The sequence below is a fragment of the Gouania willdenowi genome, chromosome 18 (genome assembly GCF_900634775.1).
Source record: "Gouania willdenowi chromosome 18, fGouWil2.1, whole genome shotgun sequence".
Lineage (NCBI taxonomy): Eukaryota > Metazoa > Chordata > Actinopteri > Blenniiformes > Gobiesocidae > Gouania > Gouania willdenowi.
Genome location: NC_041061.1, coordinates 10,254,203 through 10,280,989, shown reverse-complemented (window position 1 = coordinate 10,280,989; position 26,787 = coordinate 10,254,203). Strand labels below are relative to the sequence as shown.

The window sequence follows — 26,787 nt, the reverse complement described above, 5'->3', positions numbered from 1 at the left end:
TAGCGACAACAAAAGTAGGCGTCCATTTAAATCTCGGCATTACTTTAGACTCTGAGCTGACTTTTATTCCACATATTTTATTACTTTAAGAATAAAGTCCACCAAATTCACTGAGATTCCAAAGCGTTCTTTTACAGTTTAACCTCAGGCATCACTGTGTTTGAGGAGCTCACGTTTTTCCAGTATCAAAATTTCAATGAGCTTCCAAATTGATGGTAAGGTCCATTTAATGGTTTTTAAACGTCTCCACAGCTCAGTTACATCCGACCTCTCTAAATTTAATTCATCTTATGGTCTTATTATCGAGGCAGTGGATGCCGTCTTCCCCTGAGGCTCGGTGTGACCGGGCGAGCTTCAGGGGGTTATGTCCACCTCCATACACGTCCTTGAACATCTAACCACCATTCGATCCACATTTTGTTTTAAAAGTTTTATCAACTTTAGCAATTTGATTTATTTTTCTGCATTATTTTTTTATTACTCCAACATGCCTTGGGTTTTAAAAGCGTGACAGTTGATGTTGCTTTTAGAATAGAGGTGCTGAGGTTGTGGGTGTGAAGCATGAGTTGTATAAAAGTGATACAAATTTAAAGCTTTGATTGACTGAAACATTTGCATTAAGTTAAAAAGCCCTTTTGTTGCCAACCAATACGCTTTGAAGGAAAGATCTAATGTATTGATTTACCAACAAAGTTATTGATTTCATTATAAACATTTTTCCTTTGTATTCAGTGTTCCTTTATAATTATATTTATAATAATAACAAATCATCCACTAAGTCACATTCCTTGTATAGTTTAAACTCTACTTAGCAAATACATTTTTCTGATTCTCCAATAATTTTTGAAAATAGATTCCGAAGCACCGACTATAAGGGTTTGAAACCAGCGTTCACATCTGGTGTTTTTGGTATCAATGATGTTGGTTATCAACAGCATGGTTTGAATGTCGAGGTAAAAATGGAACATTTTTGTTGGTCAAGAGTATTGGCGACGTTGCAAAGGAAACATATATATTATCGATAGTTTAAGTAACTGATCCCTTTGATTGGGAATGGAACTACTGACCCAAAAATAATAACTGATAATCACCTGACCTAAGTTTTTTGGGTTTTTTTTTTTTTTTTAAATTATGGCTAAAAAGGCAACATTTGACTCCAACAACACAAATACAGAAACATACACAAAATGATTCCAAAATGACTCAAACAAAATACATCAACAACAAAATACATAGAATGACAAAAAGATTAATGGGGTTAGTGCACAAAATTACTTCATAACAACATTAAAAAAACACACAGTTTACAAAGTTTGACAAAAGTAATCAGTAAAACTATGACAAATGACAAAAAAGGACAAAAAAAAAATAACAAACCCTCTGTCCTGTTCAAAAATGTGGATAATGTGGCCTTCGGATAAGAGATTTTTTTTTTTTTTTGTGGGTCCAAATGTAATGTAAAAAAAAAAGTTAGCAGTACATGCAGGCCTATGGAGGTTGATTTGTGTCTTCATTATTCAATAATATATATATATTAAAAAAAACACTACAAAAAAGGTGATTTCCATCAAAAATAAATATTTTCAATCAAAGAAAAAAAATGTTTGAATGCAAAAACAAATATCTGAGACCCAAATAATCTTATTTGAACACTTTTTTCTTTGATTGAAAAGTTTTTTGTATTTTTTTTTTAAATAAACTTTTGATTGAAAGGGATTTTTCTTTTTATTGAAGTAAACTTTTTTTTTTGACTGAAAACGTTCTTTTATTCCTATTGAAAATACTTTTCTATTGAATAATAAAGACACAAATCTACCTCCATAAAATGGTTTTGACCTTTGTCCTGAAAACCTACAGGAAACACCAAAATAAAAGGGTATTTGTTGTGCGCCGCTTGAATCGTGTATATAAGTTTAGCTGTGAGTTTTATTTTGAAGGCTAAAGCAGGATTCAGTTGTTGCTGAGTCACGCTAGCTTCGCTGTCGTCCAGCAGGTTTCCCACACTCACCAGCAACCAACCAGTCCATCAGCAGACTGGTGTCATGGCTCTGAGGACTCACACAGGGGGAGGAAAATACTTTGTATGAACTCACACCGAGGAAAGGAAAGGAAGAAAGGAAGTCTCTTTAAACCCAACATGTCGTCGTTTCTTCTTATTGCTACTCATTAAACCCAGAAGAGGGACTGAAAGGCTTCAATGACATCCGTGTGTTTGTGACACCTGCGGCTACAGAGCCACACCTTCACTCAGCTACACAGGTAGGTCTAAAACTACCACTTAAACCCCTTATTACCCACAGAAACGGATTAAAAACTACATAAAAAAGGGACTTTATAAGTCCACAAAGTGTTTGTAAGGCTGGGGTTAAAACCTTTAACTGTTATTGACAACAACAGGTGGACAAATGTACATCACAGGTGAGTTTCCTCATCAGAAAACTGCTTTTTACTCCAAACCAATGGTAATAACATCATTTTATTGATCTATTTTTGAACTATTAGTTCATTTAGTGATTGATAAAGTGTTATTTCCTGTTTATCTGTTAACCATATGTCATGTGAGACCAAACATCTGTTATAGTGACCACAAATTATACCTAAATTGCTACTTTTTATATGTTGTGGTTAGTTGACCATTATTTTCCCCTATAGTTGTTAAAAACTGCTTTTTAAGGATATGGTTATAGATAATGTCTATTACTAATCTACGATTGATGACAAACTTCAAAGGTTGTGGCTATTGATGCTGTTGTCCAGTTTAGGTGACGTGATAGGTACCCCACGTGACGTTTTTTTAGCTCATTTAGTTTTTAGCCACCCCGCTAACCTTTTTATTTTAGCCCTAACCCAGGAAATACCGTAAAATGTTTATTTATTTATTATTTTTGTATATGTATATTTAAAGGATGGAGTTTGCAGTGTTAAATATGTTAAAATGAAAAAATATATATGACATAAGTGGGATTTGAACACACGTTAGCGGAAGGAGGAATTCTTGAGGGCAGCACCTTAGAGATACATTACGTAGCCATAGCCTCCAGGAATATGGCTACGTTTTTTAGGTTTATGTTTATATCGTCACCATTGTCTTTTTTTTTTCTCTCTTGCCAGATTTTAATCCTATTATAAAAATCTTAAATTTTGAATAAAACCTTTAAAATAAATACAATTTAATATGATTTTTTTTTTTTAAACCAAAACTGAATCAGGCATAAAATTTCAAAATAGCAATAACAATTTTGTTATTGTGGTTGATATTAAACCTTTAAAACTAATTGAAAAAGAGTATTATTGTTTGTATAAAAAAAAGACAAAAAATAACTTATGCACTTTTGTTGTGCGGGTGACGATATGTTTAGTAAATAAAATAATCAAATATTTGTGCAATTACTTGACTTGACCCCAAAAAACCCAAAAAAAAAAAAAAACAGGAAGTCGGGAACGGGAAGTTTGTAATATGAAGCTGTAAAACTAAGTCCTTTTATTTAAGTTACATAAAGTGTTGATCTATGCAAGTCTAAAACCTGAGGAGAAATAAGCACTGAACAAGAACAATTCCCTCAAAGACTTTAAAATAAATCCTTAAACGGTATGTAAACCCACTTTATTCAGATTGTATAGATCTATAAGTGTGTGACATACAGTAAATTAATGGGTCCATTGTGCTGCTTGTTTTTAACAACTCTTTAAACACAGAGTGGATGGTAGTTAATGAGTGCTATTGGGGATGTTTGTCCTCTCTCTGGGTGGTTTGGGAGGACGACTACCATTGGTCCTGATCTATGTAACTCATGTCTGTGGCCTTGGGCTGTACTTACTGCTGCTTACCCATGACACACACACACACACAACCTGACTCACCCCTGGGTCACCAAAGTTTGGACCTGGAAACCAGTCTCTGCTGTCATTTGTCATTTTCTGCTCTTTGCTATGTGACGCTAATGGCTACGTGTGATTGGCCCATGCATCACTGTGTTCCATCTAAAGGCTGCTGGGATTGGTCGATGACATGATCACTAAGTTGAGCTGTAGTATGCAAGCTGTGGTTCTCCCATTGGCTGCTTGCTAGACAAATAACAAGCCATTACAAAGTGTATGCAAATAGTATTTGCACATCGTCTACTTTTCTTTGAGCTGCTCCTGGATGATGACCACGTCGTCCAAACCAGGACGAACCAATGAGAACCGATGTTTACATCATGACTCAGCGTGCTTTAGTTATTTTAGTTATTTCTAACCCTGTGTTGAATAAACAACCTAACAAGCATATGATTAGGTAGGGAGGTGGATCAAAAGAAGGATTTATAAATATTGCCAGCACACAACACATTTGCTTGTGTATTATGGATATCTTGGATTTCATTTCAGGGGAGTTTTCTTTTTGTGTTACGGACTGATTTAAATATAATATTGTCAGTATTCACAGTGCTGGGGAGATGACTTGTAGAGCAGTGGTTTTTAAACTTTTCAGCCCGCAACCCCCAAAATAAAGGTTCCAGAGACCCCCCACTGTATCTGAAGGTGGTTGAATGCACACATGAACATTGAAAAACAGTCATGTGGAGACAGAACCATCTATAAGGGGGAATAAAGGAGAGAGATTTCTGGAGCCCATCCATAAAGTCAGCAAAATGATGGTCCATTGTTCTATGAATCTGTGATAACCACATTTATTTATTTATCTGAATAATATCCTCTTATTCAGGGCATTTGTTATTATTTATATGCCAATCAAATGTAAATGTAATACAACTTTTTAGGCCGGGCTACCGGCCTAAAAACGCCTCACTTTGTTCTTGTTGTTGTTGTTGTTGTTGTTGTGTACAGAAGTAAAAATCACTGCTACTCTGTTATTCGTGAACGGACCGGGCTAAAATTTGGTCGGTATAATCTATGGATGTGTACGCATCGACGCTTGGAGCCCGATTTTTGATTTGGAGCTTCAAAAGGAAAAAAAAAAACGAATCGATTTATCATTTATTAACGAGTCAAATATTATGACTGTTGGTGGCACCGAATCATTGGCACATACATATAAATGGAGCCCATTAACCCGTACGTGTCACGGGGGTCATTTCTAAATTTATTGGAATATAGTCTTGTGATATATCGTTTCAAAGGCAATTCAACGTAGAGTACGATTTTACATTGCACAATTTGATATGTTTTACTCGGTGGAACCGAGTCATTTGACTGAATTCTCGGGAACGTGGTACGTGCTATTCGGCGCGGAGACGTATAGCAGGCCTGTCCGTAGTTCATCTGAACTTGTTTAAACCAGATGTCAAATAGTCTGAACAAATAGGACCCATTTATTTGCAAAAATGCACAAACATGTTTTTATTCTCAAGTATAAAAACACTGTACACAAACTAAACCTTAAGGGTTTTTATTTTCTCATAATTTAATTCTTGACTTCTTTTTATCTTCTGGGACTCGTCTCAAGGTCAAAGATTAAAAATTAAGCTGAGATCATTCTGTTTTTTTTAACCCTGGTCGCTTCCAAATCCAACAAACAAGTGACACCCGTTGAGGAGAACACAACCAGCCCATTGTCATGAGACAACGTGATACACATCAAATAAACTCCTCTCTCTCAAACCTTGTGCTTTGGTGCAGACTATTAACAACAATAATTAGTGTTTCTGGGCGCTGCTTTTTCAAAGACAAAGATGAAGCGTCAAGCATTAACAAAGGTTGCACCTGTAAAGCAAAACACAAGCTGTGTGTGGTCATTCAAACATGATTGTGTTGCTTTGTGTGACGGATGACGGCTAGAAAGCTAAACTGACATTTACACCACACGAAATCATTAGTAAGACACAAAATGACACTTTGATAATTATAAAGGCCCATTTTCACTAATTGTAAGAAGCTGTTTGTCCTTTGTTAAGACTAATGGAAATCCTTGTAGAAACTTAGAATTTATTCACGCTTTCGTTAATTTAATTATTTTCCTCAGGTCTGAAATAATCATTAAAAATAGCTTTTAGTTAGTGGCAATTGTAGATCTTTAGTTGTAAAGTGTCATCTTTACAGTGTAAAGATGGAGACGATAGCCCTCCATTTTTTGGCATTTTAAATGTTTTCGTCCTTTTTATGCCTTACTATATAGCCTTACCTCCATTTTTCACGCTTTACTACAGCCTTACCCATTTTTTGGCTTTTTTATGGCTTACTACAGCCTTACCTCCATGTTTTGCTCTTTTTTCTGCCTTACTAGGCAGCCCAATTGTCCAATTGTTTCCCAACAAAAGGATGGAAACAAACGGTGCATGAGTTGGACTAATTGGGACTGTCAGATGTGACAAAGTCTACTGTTGGTCTGAAAACGATGAAGGACGTGCGTAAACAACACACAGTGAGATGGATGTCAGACCTGTTAGCCTACTTCTCCATCACCGCACCCTTCCTCCTGTCACCCGCATGAACCTGATCTCCCTTCACAAACACACACACATATATATGTATACGAGCAGTTGGTGGAAATGAAGAGTTCATCACGTAATGCACAGCCTTATTACTACAGCAGTGGAGAAGATCCACGTCTACACAAGAGCTATTACAGATATTTACATCAAAGTTGTTGGGTTTGTTTTGTTTTTTTACTGTATATGACCTGTGTCAAACTCAAGGCCCAGGGCCTGAGTCCAGCCGCTTAGACCAGTGGTTCTCAAACTATTTTGACTTGAGTACCCCTTTCTCTTGTTTCTGAATACAAGTACTACCTTTGTCTGATGACATTTTGCTCAGAATAGTGTTAAACAACAATAGAGCATAATGATGGAATGAATGAGTTCCTCGAGTAAATTTATTTCTATAGTTTTTATCATTTACGGTCATCTGGAATCTGGTATCCATGGGACCAAGACTTACTCTTGTATTTTGAGTTCATGTTTTAATCAAGATAATTTCCTTGGCACCTGATTAAGATGCCGCCCGAACTTCTCCCTGGTGAGGTGTTCAGGGCACGTCTCATCGGTAGGAGACCCCGGGGAAGACCCAGGACACGTTGTAGAGACTATGGCTGTGTTGGAAATGGAAATGAGAGTTCCAACTGAAGTATACTTCCAAGTTTCCCAAGATGCATTCTAACCAACAATGACAAAATCCTGAAGCACACTGCGGCTAAATATCTCTGTTGATTCTCCACCTTTGAAAGTTCTGAAAACATTTTAAGCGAGAAAGTGACTTGGGTATATACACATTTCATTCTGAGATTTCAGAGATTCCATATTTCCCGCCATGATGCTACCGACAAAACTTCTGGTTTAACTTCAAAACAAAAGCCCTATTTGCAAAAGCATTAAAAAAAACAAATGGAAGACAAGAAGAGATGCTTTTGTTTTGAAAAGGGGATGTTTGACTTTTAGCTTCAAGCCGGTCCCAGGAAAATTTAAAAAAAAATTTTTGTGTAGTATGCCCACCATGCATTCTTAAAAAATGTCCTTATATAGCATAGTTTCAGGTATTCTCACGTACTCTTTCCATACTGTTTAATGTGAACACACTACATACTCATTTTGACCTTAAACTTAGTATGATTATTACATTAATATGACATTTCGAACACGTCCTATGTCTCTCGGGAAGGAAGGAAGGACAAGAGAGAGAAGAAGGATGGATAGGCAAACACGGGTTGCATGTTTTTGCGGCAGAGATTAAACGTGATTGGCCCGTCAACTTAAAGGAGTTCAACACCCCTGTTTCATATTATCTACCTGTATTTGGTGTTGGAGTTCTGGTATGTGTAATATTTAGACCAGCATCTCAAGCCCATACTTGTAAACAATGAGGTGAGATTCAGCTGTCCAAGGACACAACAAAAACAAATGATATCTGATATTGAAGATGGGGAAAGATTTCTGTTTTAATTTTTATTAATATGTGTAAATAAATAAAAATTTATCTGATTTAAATCCACCACAGTTTACCTTGGTGTGGCTAAAGAACAATTGTTTGTTCACCTAAAATAAGTTTACCCTAGCATAAACCACAGTGTTATCTTTTTATCATGGATTATGTTCTAGGTTTCAGTATTTTGTCATCAAAACTTAACTGTTTAGCATGACTAAGTGCCATTACTCACAGACGTCAAAAACCAGTGATGCAAATTTCAAATTATTAAGTATTTAGCGCAGGTTGACGCACGTGCGCTACACATCAATCTGGCACAACCTCTTTCCAGGTTAAATGAAACCATCTTGAATCAGTATTAGTGCTTTAGCCATTATGATAGAACCAATACTTTGAGTGGACTCATAGTTAATAAACACCTTAGTTTGATAGGGCCTAGTTTTAAAACTGCTTAGATCCACTAAACACACTTCTTTTTTTTTTTTTTTTTTTTAAATGGCACTAGATCAAAGCAGTTTACTAATTAGCAGGTCTTAGCTTAGCATTAGTTCAATTTGATCTTTTGTTACTTTTTTTTACAGTTTCATATATATAGTTCGATTACTTTTATTGTGATAGTGCAATTATTTATCTAAATTGTATTACTTTACTTTTGAAGTCTTGTTTCTTGTGTTGCTTTGACGTACACGTCAATAAAGTTTTATCTCATCTTATCTTAATGTTGTTACCGTATTGACCTTCATTATTGAATGTGGGTGGGTTCCCGATTCATTCCATATTATTAAAGTCTCGATTGGATTACAAACAATTATTAATTACCAACGATAATTGATCTTCTATTTAACATCAGTCAGCTGCTAATTATTTGACTTCTCTTTTAAATAACACCTCACAGAACCTTGAATATTTTGGCGTTTCGTTAAAATATCCAAATTAGGAAAGTTGCCTAAAATCTTTACAATTTAATAATAATTAATAATCAAATTTTGGAATTTCAACAATTGATTCATAATGAATAATAAAATTGCAAATAATCAGATATCGATTTTTTTTTTTTTAATTTTTTTAAACCAGCCTTATTGGACAATATTATTCTATTTATTGTAACTGTATGTTTGAAACCTGACCTGTAGGTTTAAGTATTTATAACACATGCTTCATATATTTAATGTACTAAACTAAATTCTTAACTGATCCTGTAGAGCAGTTATTTAACCCTCAGTTTGTTACCCCATGTAGGTTCGCCTGAAATGTCTAGTAATTGATTAAATAAAAAGTTTATTTAATCAATCTTAAACAACTGTATTCTATACTTTCACTTTCTTAAATTTCTAAAATATAATATATGTAATATAAAAAACAAATAAAACCATATAAATAATTTGTAATAGAAATCATTAATCCTGTAACATAGTATAACAAACATGATCAAAAACTGATTCTGGATGGAAAAATAAAGTCTTTGGGGTCTCCAGAAATTTGTGATAATAAAATGGGATGACAATCCAAAAGAAGGTTGGGAACCACTGCTGTAGAGTTTTAAAAATGAGCAAAGATAGATATTGTTTTTGGCTGTAGATTAGCGATTGAGCTCAGGTTTGCTCAGTGTGTTGTGGCTAACAACTTTACTGGGATGGAAAAAGCTGGTTTGCATCTGAATGGGGTAGAGTTTCCCATTTGCAAAGCAAAATCCGGCTCCGGGTTGAGTGTGAGTGCTGACATTGTGATCGCAGCGGTTCCTGCCTAGTGCCTAGGGCGTCTCATTGTGCTGATGGTCAGCAGAAGCGGCTCACTGTCAGAAGGCGGACCCATGCCTGCGGGCCCCGAGGTGAAGGAACGGTCCCGACCAATGACTGACCGACCACTCTCAATGCTGTTCTGATTAATGACGTGACGTTTGTCATAAACCTGATGAATAATCCTCAAGGACTCTGCTTTTAAAAAAAAAAAAAGCTACTCAACAAATATAGCTAATGAGAGCTCCAGTGTCTACATACAACTGTCATCTTGCCATGCTGTGTTTGCAGAGTAAATACTCATAGATACACACAGAAGTGGAAAACAAGGCAGCAGCCTTTATTTTGGGGCAGTGACACCCATCACCCACTGTGTATTTTAAGATTAACCATTCCTATAAAACATCAACTTCTGTTGATTTCTGAGAAGAAGAAAACCAGCTGAGTGACCTAATTTTAACACATGGGATTTACCTGCTGTCTATAAATAACCTTCAGTGGTTACTGGCAGGGTTTGGTGTTTTCTTTGTGTAATAATATGTTTATGGCTTTGATGATGCAGCTCAATGTGACTCATGGACAACGAATGGAAAACACTTTGTTGCATGTGTGCGCGAGACAACAATGTCCACAAAATTGTCAAAAAAAAGTGTCTCTTTGTAATTTTACATTTAGCCAGTTGAGTCACAAAATGGTAAAACCTAAACGTTTAATTAAAGGACAATGTTGGGAAGGTAGGGAATCATTGGTGTTGATCAGATTTATTTATGCCACTTCCTGCACATATTCTTTTCTGTTTTTCTTCATTTTCAATTGTTTGATTGATTTATGTGCTGATTAAAGAAATGAAAAATTACAAAAATGTATCACATTTTTAAAAAAAAAATAATGCATTTTATTTATTAATTGTTTTGTTTTTTGGTAACGAAAACCATAATATTTAACTTCTTATAATAATAAGAAATAAGAAATAAAAAATTACATTATTTAACAAAATAAGTTTTTAAATATTTTCTAAAAGAAAAAAAAATTTAAAGAAACATTTGAACATCTAAACCACGTGTCAAACTTAAGGCCTGGGGGCAAAATCTGGCCCTTTGGAGCATCCAATTTGGCCCGCAGGAGAAAGTAAAAATAACAAAGAAGACATGAATTATTGTGTAAATTAAATGTAACAATATTTCCAGGGAGTAATTGTTTTCCCAGTGCTTATATCACAGGATAATAATCATTTTTAATGTTAAACTGTTGAAAAAAAGTCTAAATTCTTACAAAATCTTTTAATTTTCCTCAAATTATTACATAACATTTTCCTTAATTAAATACAAATCGGTCACAAATCTAGGAAATTTAAAGTGAAGACCCTGTCGATACTGATAATGTCACTTTTTGCTTAGATATTGTCGGTTTCTTACATATTTAGTATTTTATGTATACGTAGTACAAACTAGGGCACAATTATGTTGAAATTGCTCGTTTTCCTGCATAAAATCCGTATTAGGCCACTGAACTAAAATGAGTTAGACACCCCTGTTCTAAACGCTGGCTGTCATATGGATTGTACGCAATATTCATTATTTCTATTATTTAATAATTGTTGACATCAGAAGGTACAGGGTGCTAGGGGTGTGCGTTGCCATGACACTGACGATACGATTCACGATTTGCATGTCACGATACAGTGTTTCTCACTGTATCCCAGTAATAAAGAATACGATATACATCACGATATATCGCAATATCAATAATTACAAATTTCACCTTTTAAAGTACAAAATGGTATGTTAAACGAGGTCTGATGTAACTGAGCATTTACATTCTATGCATATGTTAGCGCAATGAAACAAACATGATTAATGAAATCAATTTGGAGAAATATATAGTTCAATATTGCGATACATCGCAGAATCTTACACCCTTATAGGGCGCGATAACCATTATTAAAGCTGTTTCAGCAGCAAACAGCCTTTTTAAAGCATGAATAAAAGAATTAAACCATTCATTACGCACCATACGCAGGATAAAATCGGTGTGGATGTTAATCACAGGGTTTGGAACAAAGTGTACCTGTCGGTATACTCAACCTCTGTAACCTCCCGCATGCTTCACACTAACCAGCAGAGACACATGTGAGCATCCCAATGACCAATCACGTTGCTCCCCTGGAGACTTTCTACACTCGTGATTGGGATCAAAGATTCAATCTGTGCATCAAATGACTCTCATTCATTCAGAATGCAGCCCATTGTTGGCGACGCCATAATGATGCCATATCTGCTCCCAGCGCAATTCAATATTTCATATATTGCCAGTGTTTCTTATGATGGGGGGGAAGATGGAAGGGCAATTACTTGAATGGGAGAGATATTTCATAGCATGGCAGCTTGGCCGGCATCCTACTTTTTCACTTTCAGACTTTTCTTCGGAGGAAATTGAAACATTTCATCTCGCAGCTACAGGTGCAATAAAAGTGGGATTGCTGTAGAGTGTCCTCTAAATGTGGAATGGATTGAAATCCCAGGAATACCTGCAGACCTCCAGAGTGATTGCTGCCTGGGGGGGAACTTAACTTCATCCACAAAGATAAGGCTTCAAATAATTCTTCTTCTGGAAAGAGTCCAGTTGAGAATTCATTGTAAATGTTTGGACTTTTGGTGGGAAGTAGGAGCTTTTCCTGTTGCTATGGGGATTCACTTTCACTTTCATAACATAATATTTGAAAAGAAGACTAAAATAACTTGCTGGAATTATTGCGTGGAAGTCAAGGAAACATCAAAGTGATTTGCAGATGCCTCTGAAGAAGACTGGCAGTTAAAAGTCGAAACATCAAAGTACATTGCCTGAAAATTGTTTGTCTGAATAAATGAAACCATAACATATTATTGAAAAATAAGTCAAGAAGAACTTACTGGAATTATTACACAGAAGTCAAGAAATATTCAAAGCGATCAGCAGACGCTGTTTCAAAGCAGTGTTGTGGAAAGAAGCTGATAGGGGAGGAAAAATTAATGATACTGTACATCAAAAATTTATAATTTTTATTATTTTTTCCCCGCATGTGGTCATTAAATTAACACTACATGTTGAAAATAATATACATTGGGTTTTGACTCAGTTTATAATTCAACTTTTGTTTTTGTATAGGTAATTAAATCGAATCGCAGTACTTTAGTCCAAAGATTTGAATCAAAAGCATTCTCCCAGTCCTAAGCTCACTAAATTAAACCAAACTTCTTAAACTTAAGGCAGTGGCTATCCTTACGGTTGCCGTATCAACATACCGACATTCTATTTGTATACAGCGCCCCTATTTGGCCAGTTTAGGTCACATGATAGGTCAGTCATTAGTTAGTTGAGGTCATGTGACTAAGACGGAACCTTTCCCTAAACCTAACCCTAAAAATTGTTGAGATATTGGGTTATAACCTAACCCTAAGACGCTACGTACTTGTACTTCGGTAACCGTACCAGTAGCACCAGGGGTTCTTCGTACGGCAACCATACAAATAGACACTTTCTAAACTTACTGCCACTAGAAAGTGGAACTACATCAAAAGCATTGTCGACTTTACTTGTCATTTGTCATTAAGAGAATAAAGCACAAAAACCAAATGCTGCTTTTCAGAAAAAAAGGTCTGATTTTTGCTAAATACAACTTCATGACAATTTGTCAAGAAGACACACTAAAGCAGCATCTACATTATTTACTGCTATACAGTCTATTTTAGCGTGCCACAACAAACAAAACCAAGCGACTGCGCCAACGTGACCACAACCACATCTGTGACACTACTACACCTTTTCATCTCTTTACGTTACATAGAAACAGATAGTACTGCGTAACCGTTTGTTTTTTAAAAAAATATATATAACTATTATTCTTTTGAACTGAACCTTACTGTGGTCGTCACATTAAACAGACCCAGGGAATGTATATGGCAGAAAAAAGCAGATGTATCACACAACAAGAAAGCAGAAACAAAGAGGAAGCTGATGACCACAGAGGAAGAAATCTGCTTAAACTGTGAAACCACCAGAGAGGTTAGAGCTGAAGCTCTCCACATAATTATTGACCTCCCTGAATGTGACGAGTAATTGTGTCACCTGATAATAGTGACTTGGAGGCTTATACTCCAATAATGTGCTGGTGGTCCAGTGGGAAATTAGCCCCTCTCCTGGTTCTCCTCTTCACTGAAGCTAAAGAGTGTGAAGCAGGGTCTTCTATTTAAAGCTCAGTGTGTGGAAACACTCGTCCTCTCTGCATGGGGCATGGGCCGCTCTCAGCCTCCTCCATTAGTGGCTGTGGATGTGTTTGTTAGCGATCGTTAGCGCTGGGTTAAGAGATTTTATATGTGAAGAGCCCCTGAAACTAGAGTAGGGCTCCTGATTTTAAGTGATCTCAGACAATAGATGCAAATTACACAATTCACTTCCTGAAACAGAAATGGAAATATTATTTATTATAACTTCTGTCAATAAAGTAAAATTTTCACCGCCGTTTATTGTCTTAGGATTACGTCAAAAGTGCTTAACAGATATTGACCAAATGTAGCAAAGATAGACCTTACGTCATTGAATCTTCCATTAAAGTTTAGAGAGCGTACGGTTCAATATACTAATTCTGGATCAGTTTGAAAAATCAAAAGTCCCTATCTTGCATAATTTCCAAAGTTAAGAAATTATTTTCCCAGTTTGCAATTGACAAATCTTTACAAAATTTGACTTAATTTTATCGGTTTGGTTCTTTGATTACCCTACCGAGTTTCATCTGGATCGGATCCTGATTGCGCATTTCATTGTGATATTTCGGGGGAAAAAGTGGGTGTTTATTTTTATTTTTCTAAGAAAATCAAGAGGAAATTGCGATGTGACAGAATATACCCTCACAGGCATGTTTTGGGACAATATCTCGCATTCACACGCAGTTTTTCCTTACAAATGGGTAGGCAAAGTACGGAAGTGACAAAATTTTGCTACAAAATTTCTGTGATATGACCGACGTTATCTTCTGAAATGGAAATAGCTATATGACGATGACTAAACCCTCACCTTCATGTTTTGGGACAATATTTTGCATTTTTACTGTATTTTCTGCTGTAAAAGGGGTAGCCTAATGTATGGCAAGTGTAGCAAAAACAAAAGCACAATGTTATGGAAACATTTGCGCTACATAATCTTGCCTGATTTCGCAGAGAGATTTTGCCACACTTCTGCAGCAGAGAAGTATGAAATTAATAGTAAGTCCTGACTATAAGACAGTAACGGCTTATAGTCAGAAAAAGCCGATGAAATGGAAACAAAATGGAAATGGTAAAGTGAAACATGGTTTTCCCTCATCCTGTGACTACTACCACTTCTAGTCCTTGAGTCTTTATGTCTTTGTTGGAGGATAATTAAAGCTTTGAAGAGTGCTGAGTGATGCCTCCTAGCTTTTCCATATCTCCTAGCTTTGAAGCTAATAAAGTCCCATGGTCATTGTGGTTGTGCTCAAACGGAGAGTCATTGACGGGCTTGTTTATTTAGTCCTGAATATTTACCCTTCCTGTTAGGAAGCTAATGCATCCAATGTGTTTTCCAAATGACGGTCCCCAGACAGAGCCTACCTGGACCTCTGGGCCTGATCCCTGTAGGACTTCACACACAGTGATGAATGAAACATCACAACAACCAAAAGCTCCTTCCATTATTGTTGCTTAGCATCACTTTAACTTTGTTCATGTGCAGGAGTCATTGGTGCTGATGGCCCATTAATTACACTTTTGTTTTGGTAGATTCTCAGAAATGTTAATTAAATTGGTGTGAGTGCAAAACGTTTTTCCTTTGTTTTGTAAATTGGTTCTTTCCTTAAAAAGCTTAAAACATTTTAAAGGTTGGCAACAATTTTCTGTGGCTTTCTTATTTTTTTTAGTTAAAGTTTTAAAAAAAACTGCTCTGAATGAAATTTTTATTGCACTTTAACACCTTTATTTACAAATATATACACGTTGTCGTCCATCTTACAAACACTGCAACGTGTAAGCAGCTACGGGAAGCAAGAGGGTCCAATTTCTACACGTTCTTGAAACTTTTATTGAACTTATTTTGCATTCACATTCCTAACAATGACTAAAGTTTAACACCCTGAACACATCACCAGTGCATCATAGAAGGGCTAAGACAGTGGCAGATAATTATGTATGTACGCACACACGTCAACACGTTACAAAAAGGTCCTTTCATCATTGTTGCTAAGCATCACTTTAGCTTTGATAATATGCAGGAGTCATAGGTGCTGATTGCCCATTAATTACACTTTAGTTTTGGTAGCTTCTCTGACAGGTTTTACAACTGTAATTAAATTGGTGCACGTACAAGAAGTTTTCCTTGTGTGTTTCCTAGATCTATTCTATCTTTTAGATATATCTATATATATAGATAGATATATATACAGTATTGTTATCCTTTAGCCTAACAAGAAAATGGATTGTCAGATATGAGTAAAATATATTAACAGATATTGTGCTATTTTAAATTTTTTTTTTTTTTTTTAGCTTAGTTTTAATTTAAAAACACCAGATTAAAAGACAAACACAAATAGATAATTAATTTAACTGACATTTTTATCTAAGTATTAAAAGACATTAGAAATAAAATGTTCACAATGACAAAATTGGTTTTTGGTGTGGGTGCAAGTTAGGTGACTCCTAATGCGGTGTTTTTCAACCTTGGGGCCATGACCCCATGTTGGGTCGTCTGGAATTTAAATGGGGTTGCTTCAAATGTCAAATAGTAATTGATAAAAAAAATAAATTAAATTAAAAAATGATTAAAAATATATTCTTTAAATTCAAAACAGCACAATCTTAACTGCATTCTATACTTTCACTTTCTCAAATATAAATCAATTTCAAATAAAATGCACTATAAAAACGATCTAAGCTGGCGCAACTTGTTACTAATCCTAGTTGTTCTGTATTTATAAAAACACAGTAAAACAAACACGATTAAAAACCAATTTTAGAAGAAAAGTGTCTTTGAATGAGGTTATGATCAAAAAAAAAGTTTGGAAACCACTGCCCTAATGTAACCATTTATCCACAATTTATGCGTTTTATACAATTACGTGAAATGTTAAGCATTATAGAAATGGTATTTTACGGAAATGAATTGCTTTCCTCACTTTTTAGATGTTTTCTATCAAGTGAAGGCTTTGCTAATTCTGTCAATCTATTTTTAATAATATTTGATTGAGTGGCTCCTTTGTTTATTTTCCATTCCAGAGACTCCTCTACGTCCTAAAATAAATTTGGTTTTGTTCAACACTTGTCTTCCCACTTAGACTGTAAAGAATCTCATATTGACAGTGTGTGAACCTCAGTAAACCCTTCTTCATCTCTGAACTTCTCAACTTTTCTCGTGTCTCATTTATATCAAAAACTCAACCAGGAGGAAAATGAATTTCTTTGGGTCAGAGGAGCTGTGTTGTCTTGCGGGTTAACATCCTTTCCTTTCCCTTCCTCAGACACCGTGTCCTCTACCTCTGTCCATCTCTGCTGCCTCTTTGCTTTTAGACAAACCCATTCAGGAGATGGTGATTAATTATTTACCCAAGCAATGAAATGCCAAAGCCTAGAGACACACAGCACCAGGAGACGAAAGGTCACTCCCTTCCAACACATAGAAACACACACACACACACACACACCAGTGATGGATGACAATAACATCTATATCAGTGCTTGGGGCGTGCACACAGTTTTCACCCTCGTGTCAAAAGGCTTTGGAGAGCAAAATGAAGAGATGAAATCTACGGGAAAAAAAAGTCCTCGTCTAACCAAAAAAAAAAAAAAAACAGAAAAAGAAAAGGGAGGCTCATTGAAAACCCTTCCACGCGTCAGAGGTGGTGATCTGTGCGATCAATAGCGAGAATCAGTGTTACATGCAACCTTTCCCTAATGAGTGGAAATGTCACACAGAGGTTTAGTTTGGAGCGTGTTTGCTGTCATTAAACTTGAGCCCGTTGTGGTTTTTGTCTCCATGCAGCTCCACCACACAGCGGCCAAATGGGGTGCCGATGCTGCAGGATGATCAAAAGGTAAGAGGCAAAAAAAAAACCTTCTTCTGCTTTCAAACCTTCTCTAGTTTTCTGTCACACTGCACCTTCCTAATCCACTTAATGAACTCTAATGATAAAATCTAACTCTTCACTTTGCCTAAAAGTCACATTTCTTCTACCTTTTCAGCAGATTATATTGTACGTACTCTTCAAGCATTACCTCATTAATATTTCAAATGTATTAAGGGTGTAACAATTCATCCATTAGATCGATGAATCGATTTATATTGCTGCGATCCAACTACATTGATCGGCGTTTGGCAGGTTGGCCTTCAGGATGACACTAATCGATTGTATCAATACAAGGAAATAACGCATTGGATTTTAGCACAGCAGACTTTATATGGATGTGTTTTAAAAGCACTTTTAATAATAAAGACGTTACGGCTGATGCTGTCAGCTCTCTGTGACGTCCGCCACCAGGCCCATGTAGCGTTAGCTCGTTAGCATTAGCTCTGCAGAAAGCCTCAGGCTCATCATCAAGTTTTTTTATATTAATATTCCATTATTTTTATGTTGAAAAAACAAGCAGAAGAGTCAGGTAAAGCTAATCTGTGTTTTTTATTGAAAATGTATTTAGTATTGAAAATGAGAGCAGAAAAGATGAACATCCTGTTGATTTAAACTGAAATGTTGGTTGGACTTTAGTCAAATAAAACATGAATACATTTGACATTAAACAAACAAGTAAACATTATTTATGTCCATAATACATTTATAGACAACTCCCTTACAAGAAACATCAGGAATCTATGAAACCTCACATGTACTGTACAGTATCCAGGTATTTATTTCAGTCACACTGGTTGAATTATTATTTTTTTTAAAGTTACTGAATTGATTTCAAGGCACTAAATTATTTCGGATCGAATCGTTCTAAATTAAATAATATCATCCATGAATTGAATCGGCATCAAAAATTGTTGCTAAAACGAATCGTTTCACCCCTAAAATCTATTTATTGAAACAGATCTAATTTTTCATTACATTTTTTAAACATTAATACAGAAATTGTTTTTATCACACATTTTCTTTCACTGATATTCGGTTTGGTTTTCTGTTTATTTTTCTTTATATGTATACAGAATAATTGCTATTTTCATAGGTTTTATTTACAACTTTGATACATATAATTAAGGCATATTATAACTTCTGACTTACACAGGCAACACATTTATTAGTTCTTTGTGTGTCCATTACTCACTGATTTCTAATTGACTTTAATGACATTTAATGGAGAAGGATTGGCTGAGGTATAAAGGGTTTACTTTACTCATCACATTCATATGTTGGATTATTAATAGTTCACGTCAGGTGGTAGAACCTCAGAACACAGCTCTGTAACAGGGACTGCTTTATGATTTCATGCTGATAGTGAAAGACTTGGTTTGTTTATACGTCTGCTCTATGGTCTCTGAGCCTCACGTGGACTCTTAGTGTTTCCTGTGAGTCGATAACGTCAATAGGCATCACCTGTGGTTTCTAGATTTCTTCACACGATTGCGTGTCCATTAAAAGGCCAAAACGTGTTGTCGGACCAAATGTAGACCCTGGGTTAGAATGTGGATTAATAAAAGGGCACGCTGCAGTTCACATACCAGGGTTGTTTTTTTTCCCCTTCTCAGTTAAACTAACACACACATGTACATACCTTCCTAATTGACTGGAGCGTCACATTGCTGGGATTAGCCATGTTGGGTTGGCCTTTGGGTCATTGGGTTAACGGTAAAAGCTCAGAAACAGGTGGAGGTCAAACAAAGCTGCTTATAATGTAGTTATTCCTTTACACCATAACTACTTTTATTTGTGTTACAATAACAAAAGATACAAGAATAGCAGAGATGGGCAACTTCTATCAGAGCTGGGCCCGAAAATAGACTAAATTAATTGAGTTTTTAGACATTTTTGTGCGTCTTTGAAGTCATTTTGTATATGTTGTTGTTTTTGTAGTCATTTTGTGTACTTTTGTTGACATTTTGCTGTCGTTTTCTGTGTTTCTGGAGTTTTGTGTGTTATGTTGGACTTCCTACTTCATTGTTTTGGGGACCGCACCAAATTAGATCGAGGGCCGCCAGTTGTCTATTTCTGCCGTAGAGGATTGGCAGGTACAAAACTCTCCCCAACATATAAATTAAAATGTTAATGATAATCAAAACAAAAAAAAGACATTAATTCACTGATAATCCTAATTAATTTAATAACAAAAGATGGATTCTTTACAGCTAAACTGCATTCATTTCCAAAATCAGAGTGTTCGTTGTTGCACTACATGGTTTGGTTTAAACTGAGGGAACTTATTGGATTTTATATTTTCTACAGCTTTTGGATCCTAAATTGTTCAGTTTTAGGCTGAAAAAAAACACTGAACAAGCAAAACCTCTAAGTAAGCGTTAAAGTGAATCAGATTATCAGGAAATTTGGTCAAATAGAGCATAACTATTGGTCCCAGCTTAAAAATGTAATTCAGTTCAGTTATAAACCAAAAAATGTTTGTTGTGAATGGTGAGGGTATATGACATAGGTTCAAAAGCAGGGGTTAACTCGTACGGCTTGTAAGCAAGATCTTGCATAATTTAATCAGAATGAATGCTTTTGGTGCAAACACATCGAAGAAATTTGAATTACTCAAAATTGTTAACTATATTAACCATATTAAGCATGTTTGGCATGGTTTCAGAAAGTTCAAAAGGCAGTAATGACATCTGATGAAGGGAAAGCCGATGAAACGGAAACAAAACAGAAAAGTATAAACTGGTGTGGAAATGGTAAACTCTAAAACAGAATTCATGGGATTTTGTATCGGAAAATTGGAGCCTCTACAGATCACACCACTACGCTACGACAATGATTTTTAGGCAACCTCAATTAAATCGCCCAACATGCATTTTTGGATTGTGGGAGAAACTATAGAACCTGGACAAAACTGGGGAGGAAAAGCATGGGGAGAACATGGAAACTCCACAAAGAGCTGGAACTGGCTTTAGGTCTCACAGCTGATGAAAAAAAAAAAACACAAAGAACAAGTAGACAGAGAGATGTAGAAACAGAACCAAGAAATTTAGTTTTTTCTTTACAATAATGTTGTTTATATATTGAAAGAAATGGGTGAAATTTCGCAAAAAGTTAAGATAGACAAATGAGTTTCACCACTTTCTCCTACTGAGGAAAGAACGGCCAGTATTCCACTAATCCAGTGATGCAAATGCTAACTTCCTAACCCTCTGGAAGTTGATTTTTCCTTGTTACATAAGGACAATTTCACAGTGGCGAGGTTTGGCTTTCACCATGTGAAAGTGATGCAAAAACAGGCTTTAGCTATTGAAATTTAGTTACGTTGCTTTTTCCATTGGAATGGGGAGAACATGCAAACTCAACACAGAGAGGTAGGTCATTGTAGTATCTTAGATCACGGGTAATGAGATGTTACGACTGAGGTCGTATATGTGAGTGTGTCTGTCTATGCTGTGTGTGTGTGTGTGTGTGTGTGTGTGTGTGTGTGTGTGTGCTTTAGTGGGTATGTCTTGTCAGCCTTTCATCCGGGATTCATTCCACCTGCGGAGGAGGGGATGGCGTGACGGGTCCCTTCCTGATTGGTCGGGCCTCCACAGGCCGACCAGTCAAAGTGGAGGAGACAACGCTGCCTGACGGCGCGGCGGGGCAGAGAGAGGCGCATCGTGTCACTCTTCACTGGTCTCAACCATCGGAGCAGACAACAGTCAGGAGTGTGGGACGAGTGTGAGAGACTTTTGAGCGGCCGTATTTTGTTTGTGTTTACTTTGGCCCACAGCTCCCTCCTTTAGTTGATTCTCTTTTGTGTTGTAAATTGTAAATAAATAATTGTAAACTTAGTTTTGTCGATGTGTCTGCTTGAGACCAGGGAAAGGTGGCACACCTTCATCTTACACTCCAGTTCTCCAAGGCTGGGCCGTAACAGAGAATAAACAGAAAGAATAGGAAATAAGAAAGCCATGAATAAATCTAAAATGGTGGAATAAACAAACTTCAGTTGTAGTAAAGGAAAACACACAGTTATCTATTTTTAAACTGTCGTTTTTCTGTGAAAACTCGTCGAGAAAAGTTAGGAGCAACTGCCTCTGGTGTGTAATTGCCTGAAAGTTTGGTTTTTTTTTGTTCCTGTTCTTGGAATTCTTGTTTTTTAACTTTGTACATGGAAATTAAAGATATAGTGTTTGTGTAGGAGTTATTTCCATTAAAAGTGAAGCTGTTTGTTCAGCTAAAAACATTTAAATGTTGTTGATAAAAAGCCACAAAATTGTTATCCATGTCTGTCTGTGAATTAATAGTCTTTCTTCCCAATAGAAATGCCATGACGCGCGTGTGTGTGTGTGTGTGTGTGTGTGTAGCTCTGCTTTCACCTTGACAGCTCGGACACGCCAGGAGCAAAATAAATAGGAAACAATCATTTTCTCTGCTCTCCACTGTGAAGGTAGACATAAGGGATTCAGACTGCATAGGAAGAAGAGTCAGTATTCTGTGTCTGTCTCCTGTAAGCGACAGAAAAAAAAATTTGATATATAGATATTTTGAAACATTGTCTTTTTTGCCGTTTGGCCTAAACCCTTTGAAATTTACTTTTTATAAAATCTATGCCTAACAAAATGCATTTTATTGCCTTTTAAAAATGGGACTATTTTACCATTTTAGAGCCTGTTTCCCCATCTTGAAATCATGTGATTGATGACATCACGAGCCCCATTTGCCTGTAAACATCCCATTGTTTCCTATTGGAAAGATAAACCGTTGTGACCCGCAGAGGGCGACAGTTCCAACTCTGTGATCTCACAGTAGACAATGAAGCAGAGAAAAAGAGCTCTCCTAAGGGACCTTTAATCTCAGTGAAAAACAGTGTGCTGACATGCTCTGGTGGCTGAAGTTGGCCAGTAAATCACGGACTGTTTAAGGACTCCCACCAAAAAGCACTTCTATCATCAGGGTTTATATGTCTTCGACAGTCCTTGATTTCTAGCTTAACTTCAGCCATCAGATTGTCAGCCGCGCACTATTTAAGGGAAAGTAAAGGTACCTTAAAAGAGCTCCTACTTCTCTGCTTCATTACACACAGATTTTTTTGGGGTCACACATTTACATCGACATCTTTAACTTTTCCTGTTTTTTTTAGAGCAACCAAAAGCAACACAAGTTGCCATTTTGACCAAAAAAAGCTGCTAAATGATCTAAAAAGCAGGCTGAATGTTTCACTCCAATAGGAAACAATGGGATGTTATCAATCACATGATATCAAGATGAGTGGAACGCAGGTTCCAAAACGGTGAAGTCAAAGAATATGGTGCAAAACAATACATTTTGTAAGGCATAGATCATCTATTGAGTACATTTCAAAGACTTTAGGCCAGATTTGTAAAAGCAGTGGAGGATCCCTTTAACTAGTCTTGCACCTCAATTTTTGCACATTAATTCTGAAAGGAGTTTTCTATTTACTCAATAAGACCGATTTAAAATAGCATTTGTATCATTTCATTGAGAATAGAAACATGTAAGAGAAGTTTTTCCTGTTGTATTTAGTGTTTGTCTCCCATTCTGAGGAGATGATTACCACCCTGCGCTGTAATTAGTGTTCATTGTGATTTGGGCTTGTCTTCAAGTATAGCACAATGTGTTTTTATTGTCGTGCATTGTTTTGTTTATTGAAAGGGACTGCAGTAATCAGCTTTCCCACCATGTGTGCCGCCAACTGGAGATTTGCATATTTTTGGCAAAACTTAAAGCAAAGCAAGTTTGAGCAAAGTCTATAAATGAACAACCGTAGGGAAGGGAAGAACAGAAGCATACTTGATAGTGAAGTGTCTACACTTTTTATGCAAAAAAGAAGAAGTAAATGAGTTAGAAGAGTAAAACTGCCATGATTCCAATCTTTAAATCCAGCGAGGCTATGCTAACTATTAGCTTCACCTTGAAATTGAGTACATATACCAAGTGGCCTCAGAATATTAAACAACTGGAAACCTACAGGAATTCATTTATGTTGTTGATTGGGACGGCAGTGTATGTCCAACACTCACGACCCATCCTGAACTCGCATCATGTAAATTAAAGAAATTTGTTGAAGCTATAAAAATAAAAAAATTTTAAAAAAAAAAATCACAAAACTATTTTTTTCTGAAAACTCTACAAACAGCTTGCAAATAATCCCACAAATTCCTACAATTTTTATAAACATCTTGGGCACAATAATGTTAAAATTGTCCTTTGAATCTATATGCTTGGTCCTTTTAAGAGTTAACTGGATCGTTTTGTGGCCTTTGAACTAAAATTAGTTTGACACCATGATCTAAAGTCAGAGTTTGAGGTGAATCAACCACTTTCGCATCAGTTAGCTTTAGCCTCTTAGCTAGCAGATTCAGTAGAATTTTCAAACATATTTGATACATTTCCCTTCAAAAACTTTTAATAGTTGAACCTTCACAATTTTTTTCTTAAAGCTGAGTTTACTTTTTACATTCTGGGAAAATAAACCAACATAAACCAACGACTGAAAAGAAAAGCCAGTATTTATATTTTCCAGTCTGAAGCCGAGTGAACTGTGCAGCCATGCATGAGCGGCCGTCTCTCCTCCAACACTCTGCATAATGTATTTGACTAGACAAGAGCAGCGAGGGCTTCACCACAGCCCGGGCTCCGATCTGTAAACAAAGAGCGCACGCACACCCTCACCCTCTCCTTCCACCGCATTTTAATCTGCAAAAATGCTGAAAATCCGATTCCTGGCTGCTGTCGACAGGAGACGAAGATGATGTAAAACTGGAGTCATTAAGTTGAACTTTTCCTTTCACGTATGCAGCATTTTGTGCTTTGCGTCAGAAGTTAGCGTGACGCTAAGACTTGTATTCTGCAATCCTTTCACCTTCTACTGCTGTGCACACACATATTGGAAGAAACTAAAAGGCATTTGAAGTTACCAGCTGCTCCCATGGCTCTGTGATGAACTTTGGGGGAAAGGGTAGATGAATGTCAGAAACACTTTCCCTACAGTCACTAGGGTTGGGCATCAACCATCAATTGGTCACAGGACTAACTTTCCAATTCTTCCGGAATCATTAAAATTTTTAAATTTTGATTCCTAATTTCGATAGCCAGTCAGCCGAACAGAAGAAAAGACCACCTAACACCAACGAAGAAGAATTCACTGGATGTGTTTGCGTTACCGCGTAACTCAGCGATAACTTTTCCATTCTTATGAAATAGTAAGTAAATGCGTGATATTGAACCAAAACATTCATGTGACACATTTCTGTGTCATTATCGGCCAGAGAAAAAAAGAGAGTCAGTTTTTCTTTTTTGTGTCAGATAGATTTTTCCGTTTTCAGGAAGGAACATCCATTTTCTGTTTTTTGAGATCATGGAAAATCAGAGGCCCTAGATGCTTAAGCAGCAAGAATACATCCTCAAACTTTGCCCTTTTAGGCACGTTTATTTTAGACATGGGCAACTGCTGTGCGACCCCCAAACAAAATGCACAAAATGACTCCAAAATACAAAATGGCAACAAAAACACAATCAAATCACACACAAAACTACAATAAAAATACACAACATAACTTCTAAATATGCAGAAAATGGCTCAAATTACACACGAAACTCCAACAAAACACGCAAAATGACTCCAAAAAAAACACTTTCACTTTCTTTTTTCCTGTGTTAATGCTCAAATCTCTGGTTTCTTTGATATTTAAATGATGAGTTGCCCTAAAGTTGTAGCCATGGTAACCTTTTCTTCTCTCTCCTAGCTACATCTACGACCCCTCGGTGGCCGTGGATGGAAGAAAGACCGACTCTGCTGGGAACTCTCTCTACCAACACCACCACTACCCAGGGGGGGTGTCCCACAGTGACCCCCCCAAGCAGAAGGAAGGCCTCCAGAACCTGGGCTACAGCAAGTCCAACGACAGCACGCTGAAACTGGAGGCCGACAAAAACCAGGTGAACCACAAGTTGCACTCGGCATCGGTGCCTGTGAAGGAGTCGCACCGACAGGCGAGCGCTCCCTCAGGAGAACCTGGGCTCTACATCATCCAACCGCAGGACGTGGGGCCACGATGGGTGGTACACGACATAGGACCCAGCCAGGTGCCCATCTACCCCAACATAGAGCAGTACCATGGACACACGGTGGACCCGCCTGACTGGGACGGCTCCATCACCAAGTGTAAGATCACCACCAAGAGTCTGTCGGTGGACGAGATTGACGAGGGCGTCGGGGGGACGCCGGAGTACCCGTGTGACACGGGTGACGAGGGCAGCGTCCTGTCTGTGGACATTCACACCAGTACCACTAGTTTGTCTTCAGCTGACACTAAGGACGAGATAAAGACTCCAGATGTTTCCACCTTGGAGAGTGGCATCTCAGTGGCAAAGAGCGAGGAGGAGGAGGAAGAGGTGGAGCTGAGGAGCGTAACGGACTCCATGGTGGCTGAGGCTCTGGCTGAGCTAGAAGCTGCTACTGCTGGAGAAGAGAGCGAGTGACACTTTGGTTTACGCTCTATCTCTCTATCTCTATCGCAGTCTAAAGACTATCTAAGCACATGGAATGAATGAATGAATGAACGGAGAAGAAACTGTTTACACAATAAAAGGAGCTTTTCCAACATTGGACATCAAAGTCTTCTTCAAAGGGATCCTCCACTGTTTTTACAAATGTAGCTTAAAATCTTTGAAACGTCCTCATTAGAAGATCTATGCCTATCGTTTTATTAACTTTTATTAATGGGACGACTTTACTGTTCTAGAGCCTGTGTTCCGCCATCTCGACATCACGTGATTGATGATGTCACATGGCCCCACTGCCTGTAAACATCCCATTGTTTTCTGTTGGAGTGAAACATTCAGCCTGCGTTTTAGATCATTTAGCAGCTTTTTCAGCTAAAGTTTGATCTCAAGTGGGCCGCAGATTTTAGGTTTTAAAAATAACTTTAACATCATTGTGCCCCAATTTTCAATATCAGTTCAATTCAATTGATTTTGTTACCAATTTTTGCGTAATTTAGAGGAATTTTGTGGAATTGTTTGTGAGAAATTGCAAGATTTGTGGAAAGATTGAGAGTTCTTTCAACAAATTGTGGA

The 26,787-nt window shown here is 36.9% G+C and overlaps 1 protein-coding gene across 1 annotated transcript; it reads left to right on the top strand.

Annotated features, from left to right (window-relative positions):
- The first annotated feature begins 1,998 nt into the window (after window positions 1-1,998).
- On the top strand, window positions 1,999-26,454 carry LOC114480436 (uncharacterized). Its single transcript, XM_028474562.1, has 3 exons — window positions 1,999-2,259; window positions 17,616-17,667; window positions 25,455-26,454. Exons 2-3 carry the CDS (start codon window positions 17,636-17,638, stop codon window positions 26,188-26,190), a joined length of 768 nt encoding a protein of 255 aa, XP_028330363.1. The 5' UTR covers window positions 1,999-2,259; window positions 17,616-17,635; the 3' UTR covers window positions 26,191-26,454.
- Window positions 26,455-26,787: the final 333 nt, after the last annotated feature.

Bases quoted from the DNA above. Each gene is read 5' to 3' on its own strand.
- LOC114480436 (XM_028474562.1), top strand. From the start codon at position 17,636: ATGGGGTGCCGATGCTGCAGGATGATCAAAAG. The intron at 17,668-25,454 runs GTAAGAGGCAAA...TCTCTCTCCTAG, and splicing joins TGCTGCAGGATGATCAAAAG to CTACATCTACGACCCCTCGG.